The sequence below is a fragment of the Peromyscus eremicus genome, chromosome 4, assembly GCF_949786415.1.
Source record: "Peromyscus eremicus chromosome 4, PerEre_H2_v1, whole genome shotgun sequence".
Classification (NCBI taxonomy): domain Eukaryota; kingdom Metazoa; phylum Chordata; class Mammalia; order Rodentia; family Cricetidae; genus Peromyscus; species Peromyscus eremicus.
The window spans coordinates 125457703-125485395 of record NC_081419.1 but is presented as its reverse complement, the minus strand read 5'-3'; the positions used below and the strand labels follow the sequence as shown (position 1 = coordinate 125485395).

Below are 27693 nucleotides of genomic sequence, written 5' to 3'. Positions count from 1 at the left end.
TACAGTGTCTATGAACTTGGTTCTCATAATCCTTAGACAGCATTTCATCTATACACACATTATTAACTTGGGTATTTATACCATTGGGTAGAGTAGGGGGTTTTGCTGCCCTTGAACTTACAGCTCTGGTCCTCATTACACCTGCTGAGTGCTGATTCCATATGTGAGCCTCCTTGCTGGCTTGGGGGACAGTTTTATAATGTCCTTTTTTCTCTGCCAAATTATTGTTATGAACTTTGATTTTATTGTCTTGTAGAGTTAACTTAAAGATATCTTCTAAAATCTATCATTGATTTAAGATCTTCAGGAGAATGGAGTGTTTTAATAATTGGGTCAAAATCTGCCTTGATACTTTTACAGAAATTTAAATGAAGAGAAACAGATAAAGTAATATATGTAAAGTTGTTACAGTGGCTTTTTAAAACTTATTCATTCTCACTGAAATAATTTTATCTTACTACCCAAGTTATCAAAATTTTAACAATTACAGATAATCAAGTTGTCAAATTACATGTAAATATATTTGACAGAGGGTTGGTTTCAAACATAATTTTTAAACTTAAATGATGTTCATTCATAGTTGGTTAATTATATGTAGTACATGTATATATAAAAGATATATTAAAACTATTGATAAAATGTGAATTAATAGAGGAAAAAGAACTGATAGATAAGCAAAGGTAAAGTTGTATCTGGGGCTCAAGAGACGGCTCAGCAGTTGAGCACTAGCTACTCTTTCAGAAGATCTAGGTCTAGTTCCCAGTACCCACATGGTGGCTCACAGCACCTGTAACTCAATTCTCCAGCTCCGACACCCTCCTCTGTCCCCCTGGGCACGGGGCATGTTTGTGGCTCACTGGCGTATGTGTAAACCAATCACACGGACACCCAGACACATAGAAAACAAACAAACAAACTTCAAAGAAAAAGTTGGACCTGTGAAGTCCTCCTCATGAGCAGGGAACTAGCCCATGGTGCGGGCGCTGCACAGGCCAGCCGATCTCACCCCTCCACGAGTGTGTTTTCGTGTTTGTCAAAGAGCAACAGCAACGATTCTCATGAAGTATTTTGTAACTTATGGCTAACTGCAGTGCAGATGCCACAGAGACCATGACTGAATCTGGGTCCCTCAGTCTCCTCAGTTGAGATGCAGAGGCGACTTTGTCTCCTCCTCTGAGAAGCGGCAGGGTTCCTCCGGGATCAAGGATGAGACACGAGGTGGCAGCCATTTTTAGCACAGGGTGTTTTCCCTAGAAACTGCGTGTGCCCTGGCAGCCAAGGGAGGGGATGCTTCAGTCCTCCTGGGGACTCTTGAAGGCAGGACATGCCATAGTCTAAGATGGAAACCTCTCAGCGCTGACCTCTTAGATCTGGTGGATAATCTGAAGAAACTGCATAGCTACTGTGACCAAGATGTGCCCTGTGCAACTGGGAAAACAAGGTCTCCTACTGCACTCTTTTTAAAATAAGATTTATTGATTTTTATTTTGTATGTATGAGTGTTTTGTCTGCACGTGCCTGGTGCCCAAAAAAGGCATTGGGTCTCCTGGGTGTGGAGTTACAGAGGGTTGCAAGCCGCTATGTGGGTACTAGGAATCAAACCCGAGTTCCCTGCACTGGTGAGTGCTCCTGACTGTTGAGCCAGCCCTCCAGCCCTCCACTATTTCCTTTTTGAATCCACACATGAGCTGTTAATTCAGGGCATATGGACCTGAGAGGTTTCAGTTTTGCAGCTGATGGGTAGCTTCAACCTGCAATTTACAAATTCTCACCCAAAATGAGCATCCTGACGGTTAATTATGGGACTACTCTCTTGGACAGAGTCGAATATAAAAGAGATAAGAGCAATGGAGATGATGATTAAGACAGAGTGTTCTCAGGAAGTCTTGAACAGAGGAAAAGGAGAGCAGGGGATGAAGTGTGGATGGGCTCTGATGAGGTGGGCTGGGTCAAAGGAAAGATTCGGAAGACATTTTCAATAAATAATAGAAAAAATCCAACTGGGCTGAGCATGTAGCTGAGCTGAGAGACTGCTTGCTTGTCATTCACGAAGTCCCAGGTTTCATCTCCAGTAACACATAAATCAGGTGTGGCGGTACATCCTGCAGTCTACAGCTGGAGGCAGGAGGATGATCAGGAGTTTAAAGTCATTCTCCACTACTAGTGAGTTTCCCTGGAAGAGAAGAGAGGAGAGAAAGAGGGGACAGGGAGAGGGAGAGGTGTGTGTGTGTGTGTGTGTGTGTGTGTGTGTGTGTGTGTGTGTGTGTGTGTCGGGGGTGAGTGTTAGTGTGTATGTACAGACACCATGGACAACTTTGTTTACTAGGCACTCTCCAACTTTTACGTGGCTTATGAGGATCCAACTCAGGCTCAGTGGTCAGGTTTTCCAGACAAGCATTATACCCTGTCGATGAGTTTTGCCCCCCACGTAGTTTGTGCTTTCTTGTCTTTAATACGTACAGAATTTCGAGGGTGCTGAAAAGACAACTCCAGCAGCGACGCTTAGGGATGTCTGCAAACATCTGTTGACTTGCAGACAACAAAATTCCGCCTCGGCAAATTCCAGTGCAGCGCAGCATGTTGGGAAGAGGAATCCGGAGAGGAAGCAAAGCCGCTACTGCAAATTCAAGTTTGAGGTACAGCGCCACCTAGTGGCCACAGGGAGGCACGTTGTCAGGGTGACTCTGGGTTTTCCATCGTTAAAAAAAAATCTGTGTTTATTTCTCTATTTCTAGTTTGTTTTTGTTGTGGTAGTTGTTGTTGTTTCAAGACAGGGTTTCTCTGTGTAGACCTAGCTGTCCTGGAACTCGCTCTGTAGACCAGGCTGGCCTCGATTCACCTGCTTCTGCCTCCCGAGTGCTGGGACTAAAGATGGGTACCACCACTACCCGACTATATTTCAAGTTTTAAACCCACATCTCCCTCCATTAAGACAATCAAAAGATGTTGTCACATTGATAGTATTTGTGATATTTTATCTTTTCTGGAAGATGAAAAATCAGAGAGGTTTACCGGCTCTTCCAATTCCTCTGTAAAACACAGACTAAGCAAGAAAAACGACCCCAGAGATTTCTAATCTAAGTCCAGTGCTAAGCACATTTAGGCTCTTAATGACTATAAAGAAAATATAGGTACAACTGTATCATTTGTTTCCTGTCTTGGTGAGGAAAACGTATGTTGTTCAAGATAAAGCTAAGCCCCGCGCTTTTTCTCTGGAGCTGTGGCCCCCCCCCCCCCCCCCCCCGGGAAGTCAACACGGCCCTCCTGAGCCCCGCCCCCTGCATCTGTGACTCTGGGCACTCAGACCCGTGCCTCTTCCCCTCTCTATCTCCCTCCACTTTTCATTCCCACCCTTTGCTTTCTTCGTCTGCATGTGGCTGGGCGCCCGAGAAGTGCTGCAGAAGCATTCACAGCAGAAGGGGGCAGTTTGTCATTTCCAGTGTTTTCTCTTTACAGTAATGTATGTCCCATTTCAAAAAGCTGGAAGAAAGGGTTTGGAGCTTTTCACCACGAAAGAGATGGTGATTGCTTGAAAATGGATGGATTTGTTTCCCCTGATTTAAATATTACACAGAGCCCAGCTGCATCAGAACATCACATGGACCCCACGAGATGACTATCTATATGCTTTTATACATCAGTTAAAAATACACCAGCCCATCCCCAAACTTTCCAAGATTACTCGTGCCTAACTGCAAAGGACAAGTGGTTTTTGTTTTGTTTTAATAATTATACTTTTTTTTTCCGTTTTGCAAATGGGAATTGGTGCAGCCCTTACAGGAAAGAGTATTTATTGGGATATTTAGAAAAACTCAGAACAGCTATTGTATGATTCAGGAGTCTTTCCCAGAGTATTTACCCGGAGAAAAGGAAGCCATTGTCTTCTAAAGACATTTATTCTCTCATGTCAGAGTGGCCAAGGCATGACAAACGTCCCACGTCTATTGCAGATGATCTGATATCAAAAACCCGGGTAAGCTTGTGGTATATAATAACAGAATACGATTTACTTGAGATACTACCCAGCCATTAAGAAGAAGGAGAGCCTCCCTCTGTGAAAACACAGATAAACTCAGAAGACAGTGTGCTAGGTGAAGCAAGCCAGGCAGAGACAATGACCTCCTGGTGTCAATTATCTGTGGAATCTATTGTCAAGCAGACTCCGCGGTTGCCAGGGAGGGGGAAGTGAGGAGACGCTGGTCAGGGGCACAAAGTTTCAGCTTTGCCCGGTGAAAAAAGCTCTCAAGTCTGGGGACAAAGCATGGGGATTATAACAAGCAACACTGTGGACCTGCAGTGTGCTGGTGGGTCTGACGCGTTCTCACCCCCCAAAACGGAAGAGGGAAAGAAGAGAGTAAATGGCACTCGTGCGAGCCATTGGGTATGCTGTCATCTGGATTATACGAAACAGTTCACGATGTACGTTAGCGTGAAACTTTGTAAAGCTGGAGGAGACAAAACCATTAACTGAAGTAGATTATAAAACAGTCCATATAGTAAGATTTCATCCCAGGAAAACTTAGGCATAGGAAGAGCTACCTGGCAATATTCAGCAGGTGCTGGCTGGTGAAGTCTGGACTATAGGGAGTGATGTATTCATTTGTGCTTGGCTGTATTTTAATACATACATTGCATGTTAAACCATTGTTTGAAAATGACACGGGCGTTAAATTTTAAACATCAGAAAAGTAGCAGTGGAAGATGTAATTAAGCCTAGACACTTGACTTTAATGCAACCAATCCAATGAACAGAAGTTGTCTGCAAAATGGCAGGTACTCCAGAAAAGCAGTAACAAAACCAGAATTGTGACTCCTTCTAAGTGTAAATAAAATGAACAGATTCCTGACATTGCCCCAAGAGATAAATGAAGACAAAGCTCAAAACAGCAGAAGGCTGAAGATATCTAGACAGCAACCAAAATGAAGCAAACATCTCGGTGGTGAGTAAATATGTGTAAGAAAAGAAAACACAGCAAAGAAAAGCAATCCACCAAGTTATCACCACAGAAGAGACAGAAATGGCCCGAGAGAGGCCTCTGCTCCCATCAAGCACCAGCTAAAAATAAAGGGCTAACACTGAGTACTGGCTGAGAGAGAATAGTCTCTCTTTCTCATGTTTTTTTTTCCCCTAGCACAATTATTAATAATACTCATTTATTCTCTATTGTGTCCTGGTTACATAAACCATAGATGAATTGTGTGATCACCTCAGATCTAGCAAACTTGGAAGGGACGGCTAATTCCTGTGCTGAACCAGCTGTCCCGGAACACAGGGGAAGCACGCAAGCTGCCCGGTGGGCGTAGGAGGTTAGCGTTACTGTGATTTCTGAGACAGATAAAAACAGAGAGGCCCCAGGGGTGAACCTACAACCACGGGTCTGCTAAACAGACTTAGTGTCAAACCACCGTCCGAGTTTGTGCCTCGACCCACAACCGGTCAGAGTGAAGAGACTCAGCGACAGGGGATGCTCAGATACAAGTGGGACCCCTCCATCCTCACCATCCCCAAGCCTCAGGAAGGAAGAGGGGGCTGGAGAGGTTGAGGAGGGCTGAGATGCAACAGTGCCTTCTCAGTCACACTCAGACTCACACTAGCTGAACCTACTGCACAAGATCAAGCCAATCAACATCTTAGTACAAGACGGGGGGAGCTCACAAGCCCCCACCTTTAAGTGAGACGCTAATGGATTCTAGGGGGAGGAAGACCGAGTTAGTTTTCTTTAAGGATGTGGTCCCCCACCACCCCCACCCAGGAGTATAGAGACAACATGGATTAGATTTGATGGGTTATTTTTTTAAAGACACAGGGGGTTGGGTGGGTAGGAAGATGGGGAGAGATCTGGGAAAAGTTGATAGTGAATATGATCAAAATGCATTGTATGAAATTTTCAAAGAATTAATTAAAATATTCTATTAAAAAGAACAAGAAGAAGTAGGAAACTGTAGCACGAATCTTAAAAGGTCTTATCAATAAAAACAAACCCGGAGCCAGGTATTGGGATGAATGCTGAAAGATCAGAGAGAGAACAAGCCACATCCAACCTTACCTCGCCAACTTCTCAGCAGATCATGTTTTCCTCAAACTGAAAGCTTCTGAATCCTCATCCGAATGGATCTCAGCTGAACTGCTGCTAAAAGCTAAAAGCTTAAAAAGGCCCTAGTTTCTGCTCCTCACGCCTTATATACCTTTCTGCTTCCTGCCATCACTTCCTGGGATTAAAGGCGTGTGTCACTATGCCTGGCTGTTTCCAGTGTGGCTTTGAACTCACAGAGATCCAGATGGATCTCTGCCTCCAGAATGCTAGGATTAAAGGTGTATGTGCCACCATTGTTCTGGCCTCTATGTCTATCTAGTGGCTGTTCTGTTCTCTGACCCCCGATAAGTTCATTAGGGTGCACCATATATTGGGGGACACAATATCACCCCAGGAAACAGTGGACCATATCTCCTCTAAAATCTAACTAAAGCTGTGGGTAACCACAGCTGACCAGAGGTTAAAACCCTATAACCAATTGGGATATGTATGAAATGTGTGAGGATGGTGTTATGCCAGAAAAATCCAACAATGCACCTCTGTGCCTCGGTAGACAAAGGGTGAAGAATATTCCCTCCCACCCCCGTTGCCTCAGATCATATGGAAATGATGTTATGTTTCGGAAGCCAATCATGATGGAATAATTTAACTACTTGAGAAGAGGAACCTGCCGAGCATGCTGAAAATTGAATGCCATATGGCAAAGGAATGGGTTCAAGAAATCTGGTAGGGCTGGAGAAATGGCTGAGAGGTTGCAGAGGACCCAAGTTCTGTTCCCAGGTCCACACGGCAATTCACAACTGGCTCTTACTCCAGTTCCAGGGGATCCAGCGCCATCCTCTGGCCTCCACAGGCACTGCATGAATGTGGTGCACGGATGTACATGCAAGCAAAACTGTCATAAACAAAAACATTCAAAAACTAAGCCTTGGAAGAAATTTTAGACCCTTTCCATTTATAAAGAGGGAACCAAGGTTCCTCCCACTACTCTGAGTACTTAGCATCACAGTGCTAAGTACAGTGTGGCTCTCTGCTCATTCAAAGACTTATGGGTATAAATGGTCAGAGAATAGCTAATTTAATTTCAGCATAGGACTTATTCCTGAATACTAGGGTTGCCAGGAAGCTGTAGCAAGGAGGAAGATGTGTTTGGGTTTGAACCCAGAACCTTGCACATGCTAGGCAAGCACACTACCATTGAACTACATCCCCGGGCGGGAGGGGTGCTTCTAATGCAGAGATAAACAAGGAGCAAAGTAGAAAAAGAACTAGACCTCTGTGCTTACACAAGAAACACGCCACCATGGAGTACTAGGGGAGGGGTGGCATTTTAATAGGTTAATTGGTTGGTTTCTCCTTCACACCTCAAGTCCATGGAGCTTGTAGATCTTAATAAAAGTGACCAAACTAAAAAGCTCCTGGAGTGACTAGAGAAGATCACGTCTGTGACCTTGAGCTAAGCAAAGCACAGAATGTAGGAACTGTAAAGCAAAAGACTGATGAGCCAGAGTTGATTAAAATTAGGAGTGAAAAAGATGCCCTTGGAAAAGAGAAAAAAAAACAACCCGAAGGATTGTGGAAGGGGCTGGAGAGATGGCTCAGTGGTTAAGGCGACTCTTTCAGAGGACCTGGGTTCGATTCTCAGCACCCATATGGTAGATTATGTTATTGATTCTTGGAGAATTTCATATAATGTATTTTGGTACTATTCACCTATAATTCCTCCCTCAGCTCCTCTCAGATCATAATGGTATGTAACTCCTGTTCTGAGAGATCTGATGCCCTCTTCTGGCCTTCATGAGCAGCAGGCACACATGTGGTGCACAGACTTGCATGCAGACAAAAACATGCATACACATAAAAATAAATAAATATTAAATAAAATTTGTATAAGCCATTTTAAAAGCATATAACCAATAAAGATCTTGAATTTTTTAATTCATCAAGGATTTTAAAATATATTTTTATTTTAAAAATATTTTTATTGATTCTTTGAGAATTTCATACAATGTATTTTGATACTATTCACCTATAATTCCTCCCTCAACTCCTCTCAGATCCATCCCACCTCCCTACTGCCCCCAACTTTGTATTCCTCTTTACTTTTTAAAGTGTGTGTGTGTGTGTTTGTGTGTGTGTGCACATATTCACCAGTGCCCAAGGAGCCAGAAGAGGGCATTTTGAATATACCAAGAATATTTTAAGCATATTTTTATTTTAAAAATATTTTAACTATTTTAATAATGTAGTTATTAAATAATAGAGCTGGAGTTACAGGCAGTTGTGACCAGTCTGGCATGATGACTAGGAACTGAGTTCTAGTCCCCTGGAAAAGCAGCAAACAGCCTTAACCCCTGAGCCTTCTCTCTAGTCCCAGATATAAAGAATTTCTATAAACTGGTAAAAGAACTCCAGATGTTCACCTCAAGAAGGTTATGGATGTTTGTCATTGTTTAGGGGGGTTGGTTACAAATTGTTATTGGTCATGGTCAGAAAAAAAAAACTGAACAAAAGAGATTAGGTTCAGAGATCTCTGAAAAGAAAAAGGGGGGATAGAGTATAGAAATAATGGAATAAAAACATGGATTGTTGAGTCTACTTTGGAACAACAACAACAACAAAGACTCCCCACAAAGCCAGCAGAACAGTGTGGTACTCACACAAAAACAGAATAGAGCCCAGAAAGAAACCTGTGTACACATGGTCATGTGACTTTGGTGGATGACAAGGCTACCGCATGGAGGACAGTGTTTGGACACATTACATCATTACTAATTGTGATGGCTACTCTTGGTTGTCAACTTGACTGTATCTGGAACAAACTACAATCCAGAAATGGAGAACACACCTGGGAGAGATTTTCTGCTTGGGAAGAAACACCTTTCATCTGGTCCGCACCTTCTGCCAGAAGCCTATATAAGGACATGGAAGATGGAAGGTTTTGCTCTCTGCCTGCTTGCCCTTGCCTTGCTAGCACATCCATTCCTTCACTGGCACTGGAACCTGCTTCTTCAGAATTCCAGCATATACCGAAGACCAGCTGAGACACCCAGGCTTGTGAGACTGAGCAACTATTGGATTCTTGGACTTTCCTTCACAACCAGCCATTGTTGGATTAGCTGGACCACAGCCTGTAAGTCATTCCAACGAATTCCCCTTTATATACATATAGGGATTCATTCCATAAGTTCTGCAACTCTAGAAAACCCCGACTAAAACACTAATATTGGAAATTCAGATGCAAAAAAAAAGGGGGGGGCAAAGTCCTGAAACAATAAAAAAAGGAAGTCTTGGATTGAACATCTAAATGGCCAAGAAATATAGGAAAGTCCTCTTATAGAAAAGTCCTCTTAATTTTAGTGGTCATTAAGGAAACACACGTTAAAACCACAGTAAGCTGGGGGCTGGAGAGATGGCTCAGAGGTTAAGAGCACTGACTGCTCTTCCAGAGGTCCTAAGTTCAATTCCCAGCAACCACATGGTGGCTCACAACCATCTGTAATGAGATTTGGTGTCCTCTTCTGGCCTGCATTCATACATGCGGTATACATAATAAATCAATAAATAAATCTTTAAAAAAAAAACCAAAAAAACAAAACCACAGTAAGTTACCACTGGCGCCATCACAAAGTAGCTGAAACCAAGGCTTGACAAAAGACAGCATCAGCGGGTGCACCTTAAAAAGGGCATCACTTTGAGAAACTATTTGTAACAGGTACGAGAGTTGAGCACCTGCATGCAAGACCTGTCATTTCCCCATAGAGATGCTCTCACAAGTGCAGAAAACATCATGAGCAAGGAAGGCTGCTTGGACTGCATGGGTTTGTAATGGCCATAGGTCTCAGAGACACCAGAGTCTGTGTTCAGCCTGGGTGAATTTGTGATGGTATTGGAATACTCTGCAGTAATGAAAACAAATGGGCACTTGCTCACTCCACACGTGAGTCTTACAAGCATCTTGATGCATTGGAGAGCCGGGAGCAGGAAAATCCCATGGGGTCAGACTTGAACTCAGAATGGCTCACTGAGAAAGGGGAAGAAGCATGGGTAGTTACAAGGCAAGGACAGAGTCAAGGGTTCTCAGTTACACACACTTCTGTTTCTTGACCCGAGTGGAAACTCCACAGGTGTGTTTACCGTGGGTAGTTCCCAGGCTGCATACTTCAGACTGGTGCATTTTACCAAGTACAGTTTATATATTTGAATAAGATAGTTACTTTTTAAAAGTTCTTAGCACAAGCACTATGTCAATTAGCTGTTTTAAATTGTGACTGTTAGGTATATAAAACAATAACAACATAGCTCAGTCATATAGCACTTGCCTAGCCTGCATGAGGCTGAGGTCTTAATTTAATCCCCAGCATTGCAAGACAGAGGAAGGCCAACAGCAAAGTCACATGGTTTTCACACACACACACACACACACACACACACACACACACACACGAGAAAAACCAGATATGATTTTGTTTTGTTTTGTGTAGCCCTGACTGGCCTGGAACTCGCTTTGGAGACCAGGCTAGCCTCAAACTCACAGAGACCCACCTGCCTTTGCCTCCTGAACACAGGGATTAATAACATGTGTCATCACACCTGGCAAGAAAAAAAAAGAGTAGATTTTGTTTAAGAAAGGGATTTATGGATTAAGTTACTCTAAAACACTAAAAATGTTTTTTTTTTAATGTATGTGTATGAGTGTGTGTGCACATCTTTTTTTTGGGTTTTTTTGTTTGTTTGTTTGTTTGTTTTTTTGGTTTTTTGAGACAGGGTTTCTCTGTGTAGCTTTGCACCTTTCCTGGATCTCGCTCTGTAGACCAGGCTGGCCTCAAACTCACAAAGATCCACCTGGCTCTGCCTCCTGAGTGCTGGGATTAAAGGCGTGCGCCACCACCGCCCGGCTGTGTGTGCACATCTTTAAGTTCCCTCAGAGGCCAGAAGAAGGAACTGGAGTTTCAGGTGCTGGGAATTGAACTCTGGTCCTCTGAAAGAACAGCAAGCTCTCCTGACCCCTGTGCTACCTCCTCAGTATTTGTATAAAGATTTGTAATGATGGCCCTGGTTCTGATTCTTTCCAACACAGTATGTATCTTTCCTGCCACTCCACAGCCCCCAGCCATGGCCCTAGTTTGAGCCTTCTGTAATGATTTTCTGTAATAGAAAAGCCCACTGTGTGTAAATAATAGACTGGCATTAGTAGTTGTAACAGAATATTTATCTCTAATTCTCCTAGGAGAGTAAAAACCTAATTCCTAGTTTTTAAACAGGATAAATGTGTGTGTGTGTGTGTGTGTGTGTGTGTGTGTGTGTGTGTGTGTTGGTATGTACATGCGTGTGTTGTACGGGCATGTATGCATGTGTGCATGCAGACAAGAGGCCAATGTTAGCTGTCTTCTACACTTACTCTTCTCCTTAGTGTTTGAGGCAGGATCTCTCACAGAACCTGATGTTGGCCGATTCAGCTGGCCTGGCTGGACGGTGAGCCCCCGGGGATCCTCCTGGCTCTGCCTGTCCAGCATTGGGATTACAGGCACAGCTGGATCTTATGTGGGAGCTGGGAATCGAACTCAGGTCCTCATGCTTGACCAGCAGGCTCTTCACTGGTTAAGCCATTCTCCATCCCCAAACCCATTGAAAAAATATTATAATACGTTTTGGACTTTTGTAGAAACAAATCCTACTGTTTGGGCCTAGATATTTTTTCCTCATCTTTAGATCTGTCTTTAGTTTTGTTAAACTAAGAGGCTCCAAGAGCTATGAAAGATTTACAGTTGGAGTCTCATGGGATCTAATTAGTATAATTATGCTCAGTTGATTAATTAACAATCCCTTCCAACTGGTACATTCTCAAACCCAATATTAGGTGACAGTTCATGTATTATTTAGTATTCAAGCAATGCTTATTTCTATCTGTGGGAAAGATTTGAAATGTTCTGTTGTCTTTAAATATTAACCACAAACTCAGATCTGAACATTATAGACAGATGAAGAGATTTCACAGGCAGAACAAAAATTCTGTGGGACTGAGACATTTGGCTTTTTGTTTTGTTTGTGTTTTGGGGTCAGGACCTTGCAATGTAGTCCAGGCTGTCCTCAAACTCTCAATCCTCCTGCCTCCCGCTGGAAAGCTATGCTGTCTTTAAGTCTATCCACCAGACGCCTCCTCAGGATTGTTATTCCACCACAAGGCCACACGATGGTGTGATGAGCCCATGGAATAACGAAGCTTTCCTTTCTGTTGTAACCCAGTGAAAATCTGCACTCCCTCACTAGATCAGGCTTCAATTCAAAGGGAGAGACATGCTTGCCAAAGGGAGTCCATCGTAGTTCTTCATAGAATTAGCAATAACTCTCTGGCTCGATTTAACTTAGCCAAATAATGTTTTGTTTTTTTTTTTTTTTTTTTTTTTGGTTTTTCGAGACAGGGTTTCTCTGTGTAGCTTTGTGCCTTTCCTGGGACTCACTTGGTAGCCCAGGCTGGCCTCGAACTCACAGAGATCCGCCTGCCTCTGCCTCCCGAGTGCTGGGATTAAAGGCGTGCGCCACCACCGCCTGGCGCCAAATAATGTTTTAAGTCATTCACTCCCCTCATTCAAAATGCTGGAGATGGTAAGCCATAGGATATCAATGATGTTTGTGGGATTTCGTTGAACTCTTGATTTGCTGTAGAAACAGAGTCCCATTTATGATTCCTGCTGTGCAAGAGTTCCAAAGATTGACCTGTGTGAAGGGAGCAGGCAAAAGCACCTGCTTTTGTACCTGAGTACTGATATTTTGACTTCAGACTCCATTTTGCCTGTAGGGTGAAATAAAGTTCAGGTTCCCAAGCCCCATGGAAGCTGAGAACTTTCCAATGGCTGACCCACTTCCTCCCTGAACCATAGAAATAGTTGTTATTCACCTTTAGTTCTCTAGAAACATCATGGCTGTTTCTAACAACAGAAGGAACAAATGAATCTGATTGGTTGGACTGAAAGGCTTGCATTGTATGTCGGTTGACAAAGATGGAACACTCAAGAAAAGTCCCTAATCTTTGAGTTCTGACTGGTGAAAATTGTAACTGTAACTTAGAAACAAATGTTTGTGAATTTTGTGTTTATAAACCCCACATTTGCCCCTCCTCTAGGCTGTCAGGAGAAACAAGGCTCCCGAGTCCTTATCCTGCAGCCCTGATCGATCAGTGACCCGCTTATGTGGTGAATTATAAAAATCTCTGGAACCCACAAATATTGTCTCTCTCCTTCCTCATGGCGCAGCACGGGCTGGGTGTAGCAGATATAATTCTCCAAGGCCTCGGTCACCATCTGTTTGAGAATGTGACATCATAAAGCGAACCTCCAGCATGCAGGTGCCATACAGTGCTCCTTACCTTCTGCTGCTAAACCTTTAGGGGAAAAATGCGCATTTCTCTCCAGGTCCCAGGAGGCCTTGCCCCTGGGGATTCCTTGGCTTGGCTTAAAGGAGTCCCATAGTGCTGCTGGCCTCTCTCTCTGAGAGTCTCGGCTCCTGGGCCGTTGAGATCTTTGTTAAAATCATGCGGATGAGACACACAGAGTGTAGGGTAGAAGATGGATGCAGTTTATTAGAGAACAAGGGGTCACCTGAGGGGTGCCAGAGAGCAATAAGGAAGCAGTGAAGAGCAGAGGACTTCCACAGGGTGAGAGCTGACAGTGGCCAGAGAGAGCACTGAGCTAACCTCCATTTTTAGATAGGTTTAAACTATTTCTAAAGTTTATAGAACAGACAGCTTTCTAGAGGAGCACTTGCCTGTCCAGGTGATTGACAGGTACCTTTGGACTGGCGCTCTTGCGAGGGAGCAAAGACACAGAAAACCTGAGGCTAGGTAGGAACTCTATGTCTAGATTCCTGGAACTGGTGTTAGATAGTTATCAATTAACAGCCCTCAGGATGTCACGTCTCTTCCCACGGCTGGTGATAAGACTCGATCCCATCCACTAACCAGTTAGAGTCTTGCTGCTGCTGTTCTTGGTTTTACAAGTCAGTGGTTATGGGGGAAGAGGGGGAGCCTGGCCCTAATGCCTTCAAGCCTGCCAATATTTAGCTTGCTATCTAAAAATAGCATGTATTTGCATTATGCCCTGAATTATTTGATTCTTAACTGTAGATGTGTTGAGATTCCAAGATTTTTACTCTTTTTAAGTGATACTGTTGGTTTGGCAGAAGGAGATGGTTCGGTGGGTAAAAGACTTGCCACACAAGTGTGAGAACCGAGTTTGGATCCACAGCACCCTTGTAAACATCGGGAGGATGTGCAGCCACCTGCAATCCCAGCTTGAGAGGCAGGAACAGGGGATAACTGGATCAAGCTGGCTGGCTAGACTAGCCAAGTAGGTGGGCAGGGTCCAAGTGAGAGACCTCACCTCAATATACAAAGTAAAAAGTGATTGAGAAGGACGCCTGACATCGACTGCTTACACACACACACACACACACACACACACACACACACACACACACACACACGAGGGGATCTGAATTCAGGTCCTCACACTTTCACAGAAAGCACTTTACCCATGGACCATCCTCCCAACCCCAGGAGCATCTTCTTATGTTCTCATTGGCCATTCATATATTTCTTTGGTAACACGTCTACTCAGTCTTTTGTTCTTTGTCCCATTCAGCTTTTTGTTGTTGTTTGGGGGTTTTGTTTATTTGTTTTCAAATATTGCTTTGGTATGATTTATTTGATGCTGTATGGGTATTTTGCCTGCATGCATATCTGTGCAAGGTGTGTGTACCTGGTGCCTATGGAGGTCAGAGGATCCCCTGGAGGTACCTATGGCTGTGAGCCACCATGTGGATGCTGGGAATTGAACTCCAGTTCCCTGGAAAAGCAGCCCGTGCTCTTACCACTGAACCATTTCTCCAGTCCCTCCATCCAGCTTTACTGAGGTAAAACTGACAGTGATTGAGCATTCATGTAAGGAATCCTAAACCTTCTTGCATTTTTATGATGCCATTTAGTTCATTTCTTTCTAGCAGAGAAATTGCTAGTAAAGACAGGTCGAAGTCTGAAGGTTACTTGTTAAAACTATTAATTTTCTCATTGAGTAAATGACTCGTTCATTCCCGTCTGTCCCATGCAAGGTGTCAACCGGCTGAACTTTGTCTTCGTGTGTCTGGAAGGTGGGCCTGCTTTGCTGTGAGTGTTGTTGGGCTATCTCCTGCCCTCACACAACACTCCCAGTGGGGACTGCTGAGGCATGGCATCCTTCTGCTTGACTGACCTCAGTTTTTAACATGCCTTTCAGTTCGCTGCCACTAATCCTGGCCCATTTCCAACACTGAGGGCCCCACCCCCACCCCACCCTGCTGTGATGATTGCTACCCAGTCACCTGCAAGACAGCCCTCATGCTCTTCAGCATGTTAGTCGCAAAGCCATACTTCATGACCATGGTCATCCTGCTGATCCTGGCTGACAAGACTACAGGTAACTCAGGTCTCTCTAATGTTCTGGGATCTCACATGAACTATTGGTGTCTCAGTGACCTCTGAGACAGTCGCACAGAGTAAGCAAATATCTCAGGAAGGTTATAGATGACACAGGATCAGCTCTGTCAATATCCCCCTTATTCTCTCTCAAGGCAAACTTAAGGTTGTTGACCTGTTTTCCTGGTGCAATGGAGACTCAAAGCATGAAGGGCATCAGGACGGCTGTAACTGGGATGGGAACCTGATTCATGGTATGGGTGTGGGAGGTTGGGAGGAGGAATGATAAGTTGTATATGGGATAGTGAGTCGGGGGCGGGGCATGGATAGAGAAAGAGGGGGATTGAGAAAGTGAGTATGGTTGAGCTTGAAACAAGCAGTTCTGCTATGAACTCAGGCTTGGCTGAGGTTCCGATGTCATCTGGAGAGCGAGTGGTGTTTGCTGCTGAGTGGAGCTGGGAGGAGATTAGTGAAACTAGGAACTGGGATAGAGAAAGGTCTGTGGTTTGACTCTGTTGGATGATGCTGTGAGTGGGGGCTGGATGGCTTTTATTGTGCTTGTTTGTGTTAGGTTTCATAAGCAAGACTTGAGTGGTTAGTAGATGGGAAGAGTTTGATTGACGTGACATGTCCGATGGTGGTAGGTGTCTCACTGAGGTCAGATATATTTATCTGGACTCAGCCTACGTTTGGGGGGATTTTTAAGTTTCAGAAAGACCCTGAATTCATCAGGGTAGGACTGTAGCTGTTACTGATATGAAGAGCTGCAGATTCACAAATAAACTGTTGGTGGCTGTTGGTTGCTGTTTCCATGGTTGGTAATGCCCTTGACTGCACAGGTTTTAGGCTGATGTGCCCTCACTTTCTATTTTTGTCTTTGTGCCTGTGCTTTTGTGATCCACGAAGATAAACTGTTGCCAAGGCCAATATCAAGATTCTTTTCTCCTGTGTGTTCTTCTGGGAGTCTTACAGTTTCAGTTCCTAGGTCCATTTTGAGTCAAGTTTTGTCTGTGGCATAAGGGTCTAACTTCGTTCTTTTGTGTGGAGATACACAGTTTTCCCAACACCATTCATCGAAGAGACTATTTTCTTGTAAATAACTGCTCAAGCTACAGAAAGTATTTACATCACATAGTCTATTTTTAAAATGGCTTAGAGACCGGGGGTGGTGATGCATGTCTTTAATCCCAGCATTGGGGAGACAGAAGCAAGCATCTCTGTGAGTTTGAGGTCAGCCTGGTCTGTACAGTGAGTTCTAGGACATCCAGAGAATGACCCTGTCTCAAAACCAAACAAAGCAAAACAGAATAAATAAGATGGCTTAGAGAAGATCACAAGGAATAGGGAATAATTAATAAAGAAAAAGAATATTAAATAAGGGTGTTGGAGGAAATCTTTGATGATAGAAAGCAGCAATGTACTTATCTCCAAACTCAAGATGTATTGTGAAATATGTATAGCCCATTGTGGAACAATCATGCTCCCAACCAAGTGGTTTTAGAAATAAATAGGAGGGCTGGAGAGATGGCTCAGAGGTTAAGAGCACTGGCTGTTCTTCCAAAGGTCCTGAGTTCAATTCCCAGCAACCACATGGTGGCTGAAAACCATCTGTAATGAGATCTGGTTCCCTCTTCTTTGGGCCTGCAGGCATACATGCAGGCAGAACACTGTATACATAATAAATAAAAAAAAAAGAAATAAATAGGAAGAATAAATTGGAAGAAAGTATCTACTGTTTTCCAATGTGGAGGAAGGTTTTGAGTGTGGATTTCAGCCACAGTGAAAAGCAATACATAACTCTAGGCATGAAGACATGACACCAGGAGAAAGGGATTTTTGGTTTTGGTTTTGTTTTTACACAAATAGGGTTTCTCTGTGGAACAGCTTTGGCTATCCTGGAATTTGCTTTGTAGACCAGGCTGGCCTCTAGATCCACCTGCCTCTGCCTCTGGAGTGCTGGGATTAAAGGCATGTGCCACCATGCCTGGTAAAGGGGATGTTTTTGAGGTGTCTCTTGTCAAGCTCTGACACACACAGAAGCACTGGATGCAGTTTTGACCTGGCGCTGTGGAAAGCGTGGGTGGTTTCCTTCATTCTGAGTGAGTTCCGAGTCCGTGTCTAGAGCTGTTGCCCTGCCTTAGCGTTTTTCTCCTCTCCTTCACGTATTACTTCTTCTTTATATTCTCCTCCCAAGTTACTTCCCACCTCTTCTGCCCACTTTACAGAGGACCCTTGTCCTCCTGTTCAATAGAGCTCGTGTTGGAACAGTGGTAGAAAACACAGGGGTGCTCATGGGAAATGACACGTGAAGATGGCACGCCATGCTTCAAAAGCCGTACCAGCGCCGCTTCTCGTGGCTTTATGACTGCCACCAGGCAGGATTTGTGAGCAGGAGCTGTTCCTGGCAGCCCTTTCCACCAGGACAATCAAAGTCATCTTTTCCTTTTTTGCTCCCAAACATGCATATCAAATTGAATTGTTTGATGCCGAGACTGTCTTTAGAGTTCCCGGCACTGAGCTGAGGACTTTGCATAGAGCAGATTGAGAAAATGTCTGTAGAATGGATGAAGGGAATGTGAATGACCTATGGCCAACCTCTGTGGCTAGGAAGAACCTTAGGAAGCCAGTGGGAGACGGCTACGTCCGGGCACACGGATGGTTGAGAAATGATGTGTCATGTTGATTTGGGGGTCAATGTGGCGCTGTAAAAGGGGCCAAAGCAGCATTAAGAGATAGCTCAGCAGTTAAGCCCATTCACTGCTCTTGCAGAGGACCCAAGTTTAGCTCCCAACACCTACATTGGGTAGCTCATAACCACCTGTAACTCTTGCTCCAAGGGCTCAGGTGCCCTCCTCTGGACTCTGAAGGTACGTGTACACACATGCACAAATTCACAGGTATATACACATTAAAAATAAAATAAATTTTTAAAAAGTAAGGGTCCAGAGCACATCTTTTGCTTTTTTAAGAACATTTTCTTTTATTTTTATTTTTATGGATATGTATGTGTGTAACTCATGTGTTTGGCCCATGGAGGCCAGAAGGAGATGACAAATCGCCCAGAGTTATAGTTACAGGCAGCCATGAGCCTGCTGACGTGGGTGATGAGAACCAAACCCACATCCTCTGTAACAGCCACCCACCTTGTGTCATTGCTTTTTGATTTATGACTATATATTTTGCTCTTAAAACCCTTCAGCTGGCAGTGTCTGTGGCTGAACTTGAGGAGGGCTTCCAGGGTTAGGCTCTCATTTCAGGCAGGAGCCCATGAGTGTTAGCAACTGTAAACTGCCCTAGCTCAGGCTTCAGCTAAGGGCACACTGAATCAGCGACACTACGGGTCTGGGAGTCATCCCCAAGCTGTGAGACCTCCTTAGCTTCCTTCACAAACAAGGTCAAGGTTTTCTGACCTGCTGCGAATCTCCCCTTTCCCATCTCTCACGAGGCAAGACTACATTTAGGGAGTTGGGACATAGCACTCTCCAGCGGCTCAAAGGCAGTGCTGGGTCCCCAACCCGGCTCCTGTGGCTCTAGTTGGAGATCATTAAGTGTGACTTGAATGTGACAGCATATGAACATCTGTGGTGATGCAGGACAATGTCGGGTTAAGAAAGAGCAGGAGTGAGAGGCTGTGCATGTCTATGAGTAAACCTTTATCGCACAAATTACTTATGTTTTGAGCCACTATAGGCAGAATCTTCTTGGGACGGTGAAGAGGAAAGAATAAGACAAGACAGCTTGTCTGATTGCCGGTCCTCAGTATCTATGTCCCCAGCCATCCCCTGTGACCCAGACCAGCAGGTCATTCTTCAGTGGCAGGGTCTTCAGCAGGAGGGCCAGGGATGAGAAGACGAAGAAGCTGGGGAAGCTGGGTCAGGAGGTCTTGCATAAGTTGTCTTATGCTAAGCAAGTTTACTAAGATGTATGGCACCTTATATACTGTTCTCAGGGAGGAAACGCATGAGTAAAATCAGTAGGACCCCTGTGTCTGTTACCAGTATGGGGCTCATGCATGCACTATACCTGTTTCTTTGAGGAAATGTGCAGAGACGTGTATGGAACATGTTTGTATCTGTTTCATAGCATCAAGTCATACATACCCATAGGTTCAAACATGTGTTTCCTTCTGGAATTCATATCACTAGAGGCACACAGAGCATGTTCAGTGTGTATCCATGGTGCAGGCTATGGATCCAAGGTATTCAGGAACGTTTGCATCAGTGGTGCCATACATTTAATTACAATAAATAATTTAATTACATTAGTGATTTGTATAATATTTATAATTTGTATAATATTTATATATAAATAATATTATATTTTATAATAAATAATATAGAATAATTTATAATACAAATAATTCATATAATTATATAATAAGATGTTTAACTACTTATTAAACATTTGAGGATTTAATGGACATTCCATATGTGATCATTTTATCATCACAAAAACCTTAGGGACTTGGCTCTGTTGCTTCTTCCACTGTAAAGATGATGCGAAGGAGAGCCAGGGGCTGAAGGAAGCCACACAAGCGTGGAGCTAGCAGAGGGCAGAGCTCCGGTTAACCCTGGGGCTGTGCTCAAAGGGACTGTTTCATTTCCATCATGATTTCTCACCTCTAGAATGGCTGCAGCACAGAAACTAAGCATGGCTATGTCTTTCCCAGGTGGCCTGTTCGGATTTGGCAGTAGCAAGAGGCGAGTGCCCTGGATTCCATGTGAGCTTTACGGGGGCATATGCAGAAATTCCTGCCAGAAATATGAGATCCAATATTTAACCTGCCCAAAGAACAGAAAGTGCTGCCTCAAATTCCCTGAGGGAATGACCAGTTTCTGACTCTGTGAAGGAGTCTAACTTGCCCACCACAAATGCTTCAAGCTACTCTCAAGTTCCAACGTCGCCAACATTGTGCCTTCTTGTAGTAATTTTTCCCGTGTTCTGGAATGCTCTCCCCATAAAAATGCACTCCTTCTGACATGTGTCTCTCTGTGAGTGGCCATCACTGGCCAGGACAGGTCAGTCTGGGATCTGGGTGGCCTTAGAGTATGGGAGAAAACACTGACCTACACACACACACACACACACACACACACACACACACACACACACAGAGAGAGAACACAGGTGGGCACCAGGGTACCTCGTGGGGTATAAAGAATGCTGAGAAAGGAGTGGCTGACTTTTATGTCCTGTCTTGACCTCATTCTGAACAAGGGCTGGAACAATCGGATTGACTCCAGATGATGCAGTGAACACGTGGGAGAGATCATGACATCCTCTTAGGAAAGCTCAAAGAGCCAAGCTACAGCAACAAATCTGCCTTGGTTTCCCTGGGACTCACACTGCCTGCTTTGTCTGATGCAATGTCCTTAAGAGGAACTAGAACCAGATAGGCAGGCAGAGTTGAGGGCAGGAATTTGTTAAACTTGTGGAATTCTTCATTCAAAGCTCAGAGTCCTGCTTCTCTAATTTCTTTTCATCTTAGACAAAGAAAATGGACAGAGTCTGAAGGGTTTGATCCTTCCGTTACTGCTGAGAAGCTAGGGAGTCTTGGGCAGATTCTGTATCTCATGGTCATTGACAGCACACCCAGAGTCCCATTCAAATTCTATTTTCACACATTCAACCCAGAGTGAATGCTGGTTCCAGAGCCGCATGCCAGACTGTATTTCACTATATTTTCTTTGGTTTCTCTTCTATCTCAGACTCAAAATGCTCCAGGTGATCTTTAGAGTCCCACCTGGCCTTTTCCTCGTCTTCCCCAATCATGCGCACCCACACTCTGTCCTGTTTCTCTGTCCAGAAACACAGAAGGCATTCTCTTTCCAGCTCATCCCCAGTCGTCACGCCAAAGCCGTCACAATGATCTGTTAGCTCCAACCATCAAACTCATCTCAATTTAATGATGAGACTTTCATTTGAGTAATTAGATGGACTCACCATTCAGCCTGAAATTCTCAGCTTCTGAAGAAGCCCTTGATTAGTGACACCATTCCAGTTGTGTTGTGGGCTCATCTCCCGGGACACTAATAGCAGTGTGCACCTTGGACAATCCCTTTCACTAAGCTATTCAAAAGCTTTGTAGAAGTGGGAGCTAACTTCAGAAACCCAGTGTCAGCACAGAAATTCTTCTAAGAGAGTTAGACAAAGCGGGGCACAGGAGGAAGTTTGCAGAATGAACCCCACTTGATTCTCACCTGGTAGAATGGGCAGCTTCGAATGTTTCTGCCTTTTATAATGTCAATCAGGTGCTTTCATGGCTGTACCCCCTCGGTAGGAGATTTGCTCCCCAATCTGTGATGTAGGCAGGAGGGACACAAAGTGAAACTTCATACTTTGTGGAGCCCTGAACCGTAGCAACCAGGGAAGACGTGTGATTTTTCTTGGAGAACCCAGGCTTTCTGCATCTTTCTTGCCCATCTTCACACCCGCCCACTGGGAGTTTTGAAGCGCTGTGTCTTTGCTTCCTCCCCTTTTAAATAGAGTCCTTGCTGTTCTGTCTTTATGTCATCTTTAAACTGAGTGCATGCATGGGGGTCGGGGGAGCTTTTCTTTGGTCTCTCCATCACTGAACTAAGAGGTGCTTATGAGGCAGTGGCCTCAGAATGGTAGTGACTAATGATTTTTTTCTTTTTTTTTAAATTTAACTTCTTTATTGATTCTTTGGGAGTTTCACATCATGCACCCCAATTCTGCTCACCTCCTGGTACCCCCATATCCTCCCCTCACCCCTGCAGTGCCTCCCAACAAAAGGAAACAAAACAAAGCAAGCAGACAAAAACAAGAACAATGACAACAACAACAAAAAGCCCAAAACAAAACAAAAACAACAAAAAATCTCTTCACCTCTCCTCCTTTCCCACCTCGCCAACACCTCTTCGCTCGTCCTGGTGGCTTTGGGCCCCTCGGTGTGTCATGTGGTACACACCCTTTATCCCATCAGCTTTACTAGCAAATGTTCATTGCAATGAGTCACTGGTCTGGTTCAAGGCCTCTGGTTTCCGGTATACCCTCATCCCTGGATCCTCACCAAAACTCCTCTGGGATATCCTGTTGTCACCCTGAGTCTCGGAGCTCCTGCGGGTATCGTTCCACAGGACCAGTCCCTTCACGAGCTCCAGCAGGTCCTAGATGTGGGAGTGGGCCATCCCAAGGCCTGGCTGCGGTAGTACCTGAGCTGGCCAGTCCAGGCCACTGGGGCTGCCCACCTCAGGCGCGGGGATAAAGCCAGCTCCCATACATGCATGCCCTCAGGGTCTGTTCACCCTCATCTGTGGTGAGGGGTAGGGGCCAGAGTGCAGGGGCTAGCTTTCTTGCTGTACTGTCCAGCGAGAGGCATGGCCAGCTTTCCCAGGGCCAGTGAAGGGTGGGGCTGGCTCAGTTTGGCCCTCTGATTTCATCTCACATGGTTCCTAAGGCCTCCTGAGGTGACATGAGTTACAGACGTCAACACAGACCGGAGCTACAGCTGGACCACAGACCCAGACATGGCCCTTGGTAGCAACTTGAGCCTGGATGACATCCTGGGTGGACACCACCAAATCCTCAGGTCATGGCCCCATCCCTGGGCTTCTTTTTTATTTATTATGTTTACAGTTTTGTTCTGCCTGCATGTGTCCTTGCAGGCCAGAAGAGGGCGCCAGATCTCATTGTGGGTGGTTGTGAGCCATCATGTGGTTGCTGGAAATTGAACTCAGGACCTCTGGAAGAGCAGTCAGTGCTCTTAACCACTGAGCCATCTCTCCAACAATCCCTGGGCTTCTATGTGATCTTTGGTGGCAATTTGGGACTTGGATGTCAGCACAGACCCCAGCCACGGTAGGGCCATGGACCCAGACATGGTCTTTGGCAGCAGCTGAGTCTGGATGTCACCACTGCCCCAGGTGGCAAAGCAGACTACTCAGGTCCACACAGGCCCCAGCAGCAGTATGGCCCTCAGACACTTTCATAGCCCTCAATCTCAGGTGTATGGATGGTATTCGATGGTAACAGGAGCCTCGGACATCGGCACAGACCCCGGGGGAGATAGGGCCATGGACCCAGACATGGCCCTCCACAGCAGCCTGGGCCCTGATGACACCATGGCCCTAAATGCCAGCACAGGCCACCCATTCTGTATGACTCCTGCTGTTGCATGGCCCCAAACTCCAGCCAAGCCACAGGCTCCAGCCCAGACCCCAGACCTCTGTGTGGGCCCTATTAGCATCCTGGGCCACAGAATTCAACACAGACCCCAGCTGTAGCTGGGCTATGGACCCAGACATGGCCCCAGGCAGCAGCTCAGCCTGGTTGACATCCTAGCTCCAGGTAGTTCCCCAGCTACTCAGATCAGAATGGCTCTGGCAGCACAGTATGGCCCCTGAACACCATCAAGGCCACAGGTTGCTGCCCAGACCCCAGGCTTCATGTGGCCTTTGGTGGCAACATGGGCCGAAGACATCAACCTAGATCTCGGCTGTGGTAGGACCATGGACCCAAACCTGGTCCACGGCAGCAACCTGGATCTGGTTGTCACCATGGCCCCAGATAGCAGTGAAGACCACCCAGATTGGCAGGCACCAGCAGCAGTGTGGCCTCTGGACCCAAACAGCCCCAGGAGGTAGGCAGACCACTGGAATCAGCATGGCACTGGATGGCAACAGGAGCCATGGATGTCAACACAGACCCTGCTACTGTAGGACCAGGGACCCAGACATGGCCCTTGGCAGCACCCTGGCCCGGACATCAACATGGCCCTGGATGGCAAGCAGACCTCCCCCCTCAGTCTATACCTCACCACCTTCACCATGGCCCCAGGTGGTAAACAGGCCTCCAACATCTGCCCATTCATTCCTCACGGCCTTTGTTTCTTCCTCTCTCTGCTTTTCCATAGCATGGGAACCACTCTGCTTCTCTTTCTTGCCCATTTCTCCACCACATATTTGCTTATCATAATGATGACCACTTGCCCAGCACCTTGTGGCACTGGACTGGCCCACAGATGTCTTCCTGCCAGCCAGGGCCTTGAGGACCCAGCCTGGCTAGTCCCCATCTGAGCAGAACTGCATCAGGTAGTTCGTGGAGCTTTCTTTCTTTCTTTCTTTCTTCCTTCCTTCCTTCCTTTCTTTCTTTCATCCTTCCTTTCTTTCTTTTACATTTTATTTTTACCTTTTATGTGTGTGGGTGTTTTGCTTGGGTAAATGTCCATGCACCTCGTGTGTGCCTGGTACCTGGGAAGGCCAGAGAAAGATGTTAGATTCTCTGGAACTGGAGTTATAGATGGTTTTGACTACTGGGAATCAAACCAGTATCCCCTGGAAGAGGATGCTTAAAATAAAGATGTAACCCCAATTAACCCATACCCTAATTCCTTAGAGGGAATTAGGTCTCTCTGATCCGTCTCAGAACCAAGATGCCTGAATTGCCATTTGGAATCACCATCCTGAGTGTCCCAGGAGAATTGGTGGACCAGTAATGGGGTGTAACGTGACCAAGACAACAGCTTTTCAAACTTGAACCAATAAGATCTTCAGCTTTTCATGTTGCAGTGATTGGTCTAGACATCCTAAGTCACTTACTTTAAATGACCCATGGAGGTGACTGGGGGTGTGTCAGTAGAGGCAGAGAGATTCTCCCTTATCCTCTGGTCCAGTCTGGAGTCTTAGTCTCCTGCTTTCATTGAAGTGTGTTGTGGAATCATTTTTTTTTTGTACCCTGTGAAGATGTATCACAGTACACAAAATTGCCAATAGCTAGGCAGGATTTGGGGGTAGAGAGGACACTGGGGAGAAGAAGGAGGGGTCACCAGACAGATGGATAGGGAGCAAGACATACAGGATGACAGGAAAGTACCATGACTCACATGGCAACACATAGATGAATAGAACTTTATTAATTTAAGTTATAAGACCTAGTGGGACAAGCCTAAGCTATTGGCCGAGCTTTTGTAATTAGTAATGTTTCAGTGTCATTACTGGGGAGCCAGAGGTCTGACAAAAAACACTGATTACAAATAGTGTCCACCATGGGGGCACATATCCACGTAAGACCTGAGAAAGCTTTTTAAAAAGGTTCCAAACACACAAAAACAGAGCCAAATGTGGCTTCCTAGTTCCGCGGTCTCCCAAGTGGGCTGCGGTACAGAGATGCATCTCCCTGGCCACTGCCTTCAGGCTTGAACCACCAGTCATGAGCTAAGCTGAGTAGTAGTTTAAGGTTTTGCTCATGCAGACAGAAAAGGTTACAGATAAGCATTAAAGCAGGTTCCGATGGGGGGGGGGAAACTCTGAACAGGTTACAGTGTGTTTAACAGTGTGTGTAGGCTTAAGGGGGGCAAAAGGGTATAGACAGTCATAAAAAGTAGTTTAAAAATAATAAAGTCTTTAAAGAGAAAAGTAAAGAAATTTTTTTTTAAAAAGCCACATACAGATGGGAAATACACAAGGAGTCTGGATCCTGTATGGTGGTATATTGACTTTAAATTTTTCGTTGCTAGTGAGCAAACAATAGCTGCTGAGAGACATTGGATTATAAAGACCTACTAAATTAATCCAACCTATATATTTTTAAAATATCTCAACTTCAAAATGGAAGTCAAAAATATGTTACATTGGGGAAGAGGTTATGCTTTTGTTTCCAAAGAAAACAAAGGCTGTGGATTCATTCAAGATTGATAGAGATCAGATTTTATTGGGAAAGATCCCCTGAAAACCCTAGCTATAGACATAAAGAAATAAACCTTTAAAAAAATAACCTACAAGACAGGTGATAGCCGGGTGGCGCACGCCTTTAATCCCAGCACTCGGGAGGCAGAGCCAGGCGGATCTCTGTGAGTTCGAGGCCGGCCTGGGCTACCAAGTGAGTTCCAGGAAAGGCGCAAAGCTACACAGAGAAACTCTGTCTCGAAAAACCAAAAAAAAAAAAAAAAAAAAAAAAAAGACAGGTGATATATGTTTCACCTGCTCAAACATAAAACAAAAAATCGTCTTTGGCAGGCTTGTGTATAGCACACAGTCCATACTTGTGTTAGTGCATATATGTGTGTGTATATATGTTACCTTTGAAAGGTTGTGTGTTTTCAGGAAAAGGGGACCAGACACCAATGAAAACGGGTGGCCCAGGTGATCCAGTCTCTCAGATTGCCTCTGTTGCAGTTTTCTCAGAGTTCTGCATCCAGAACAGCTTCAAGGCTGCTGATCGAGATGGTCCAGCCTCACAGACTACTCCAGCCAGAACTTTAAATAAGCCTTGCATTATTCTATCATACCAAGACTAGACAACAGCTAGCTCCCCCAGGACTTGACCATTATCTTAATTTTTTTTCAGGGTCCCTTAAAGATGTCAGAATCCCCAGACAATAGGGAAGCAGTCTAGAGAACACAATGCCTACATTCCCAAGAGGTGGAGTGGGTGTTTTTTGGTCATCCAGTGGGCTATGGGTATTTGTCATTGTTTAGGGTTGTTTTTTTTTTTTTAACAAATTGTTATTGGTCATGGTCAGAAAAAAAACTGAACAAAGGAGATTAGATTCAGGGATCTCTTTCTGAAGAGAAAAAGGGAGGATATAGTATAAAAAATGATGAGATGAAAGAGTGGATTATTGAGTCCACTTTTGAATAAACACTAGTCTCAAATACTTTATATTGGTATAGGGTTTTGTATACTGATACAAATTTAAGGTTATTTTTGTTAGAACATACTGTATATATGTTTCTACTCTTGTTTAAGTTATTATATCTATGCAGCTCATTTAACAATGTAATATAAATTACTAATCCTTGAAAGTTATTATTACAAATTATTTAGAAATTAGGTAGGTTAATAAGAATAAGAAATAAAAAAGGTTGGTAGTTAGTCACCTATAACAATCAAACTTGTAGTCATGTTAGATATGTTTTCAAGGTCAAACGGAAATATATTTTAGATAGATAGATGGTCTTCAAATACTTCAAAGAGCTACAGAATATGACATTTTAAATGTTTTGTTAACATAGGGTTTTTCATGTCAGTGAGGCATGTCTGCACATGACAGCACCAATCTACTTTATAAAAGGATGGTGGACATCAAAGAACCTCCATATGGAGTTTGCTTTAAATGTGGCAAAACTAACCATTTGGGCAAGAAACTGCTCTTGTCTTGACTGCTGACAGTATGCTGTCCAAACTGGACAAGCAGGACACAAAGGGGAAAAAAAACTGTTGAACTTTCCCAAGATAAGATGGGACAGT

At 44.6% G+C, this 27693-nt stretch overlaps 1 protein-coding gene across 1 annotated transcript in view; it reads left to right on the top strand.

The window, feature by feature from the left end:
- Positions 1 to 20461, top strand: part of Defb116 (defensin beta 116) — a 39140-nt gene extending 18679 nt beyond the window's left edge. The window contains exons 2-3 of the mRNA XM_059261635.1: positions 15305 to 15484; positions 20153 to 20461. Of these exons, the coding sequence (XP_059117618.1) occupies positions 15406 to 15484; positions 20153 to 20322 (249 nt within the window). The 5' untranslated portion in view covers positions 15305 to 15405 and the 3' untranslated portion in view covers positions 20323 to 20461. The remainder of the gene's footprint in view (positions 1 to 15304; positions 15485 to 20152) is intronic.
- Positions 20462 to 27693: the final 7232 nt, after the last annotated feature.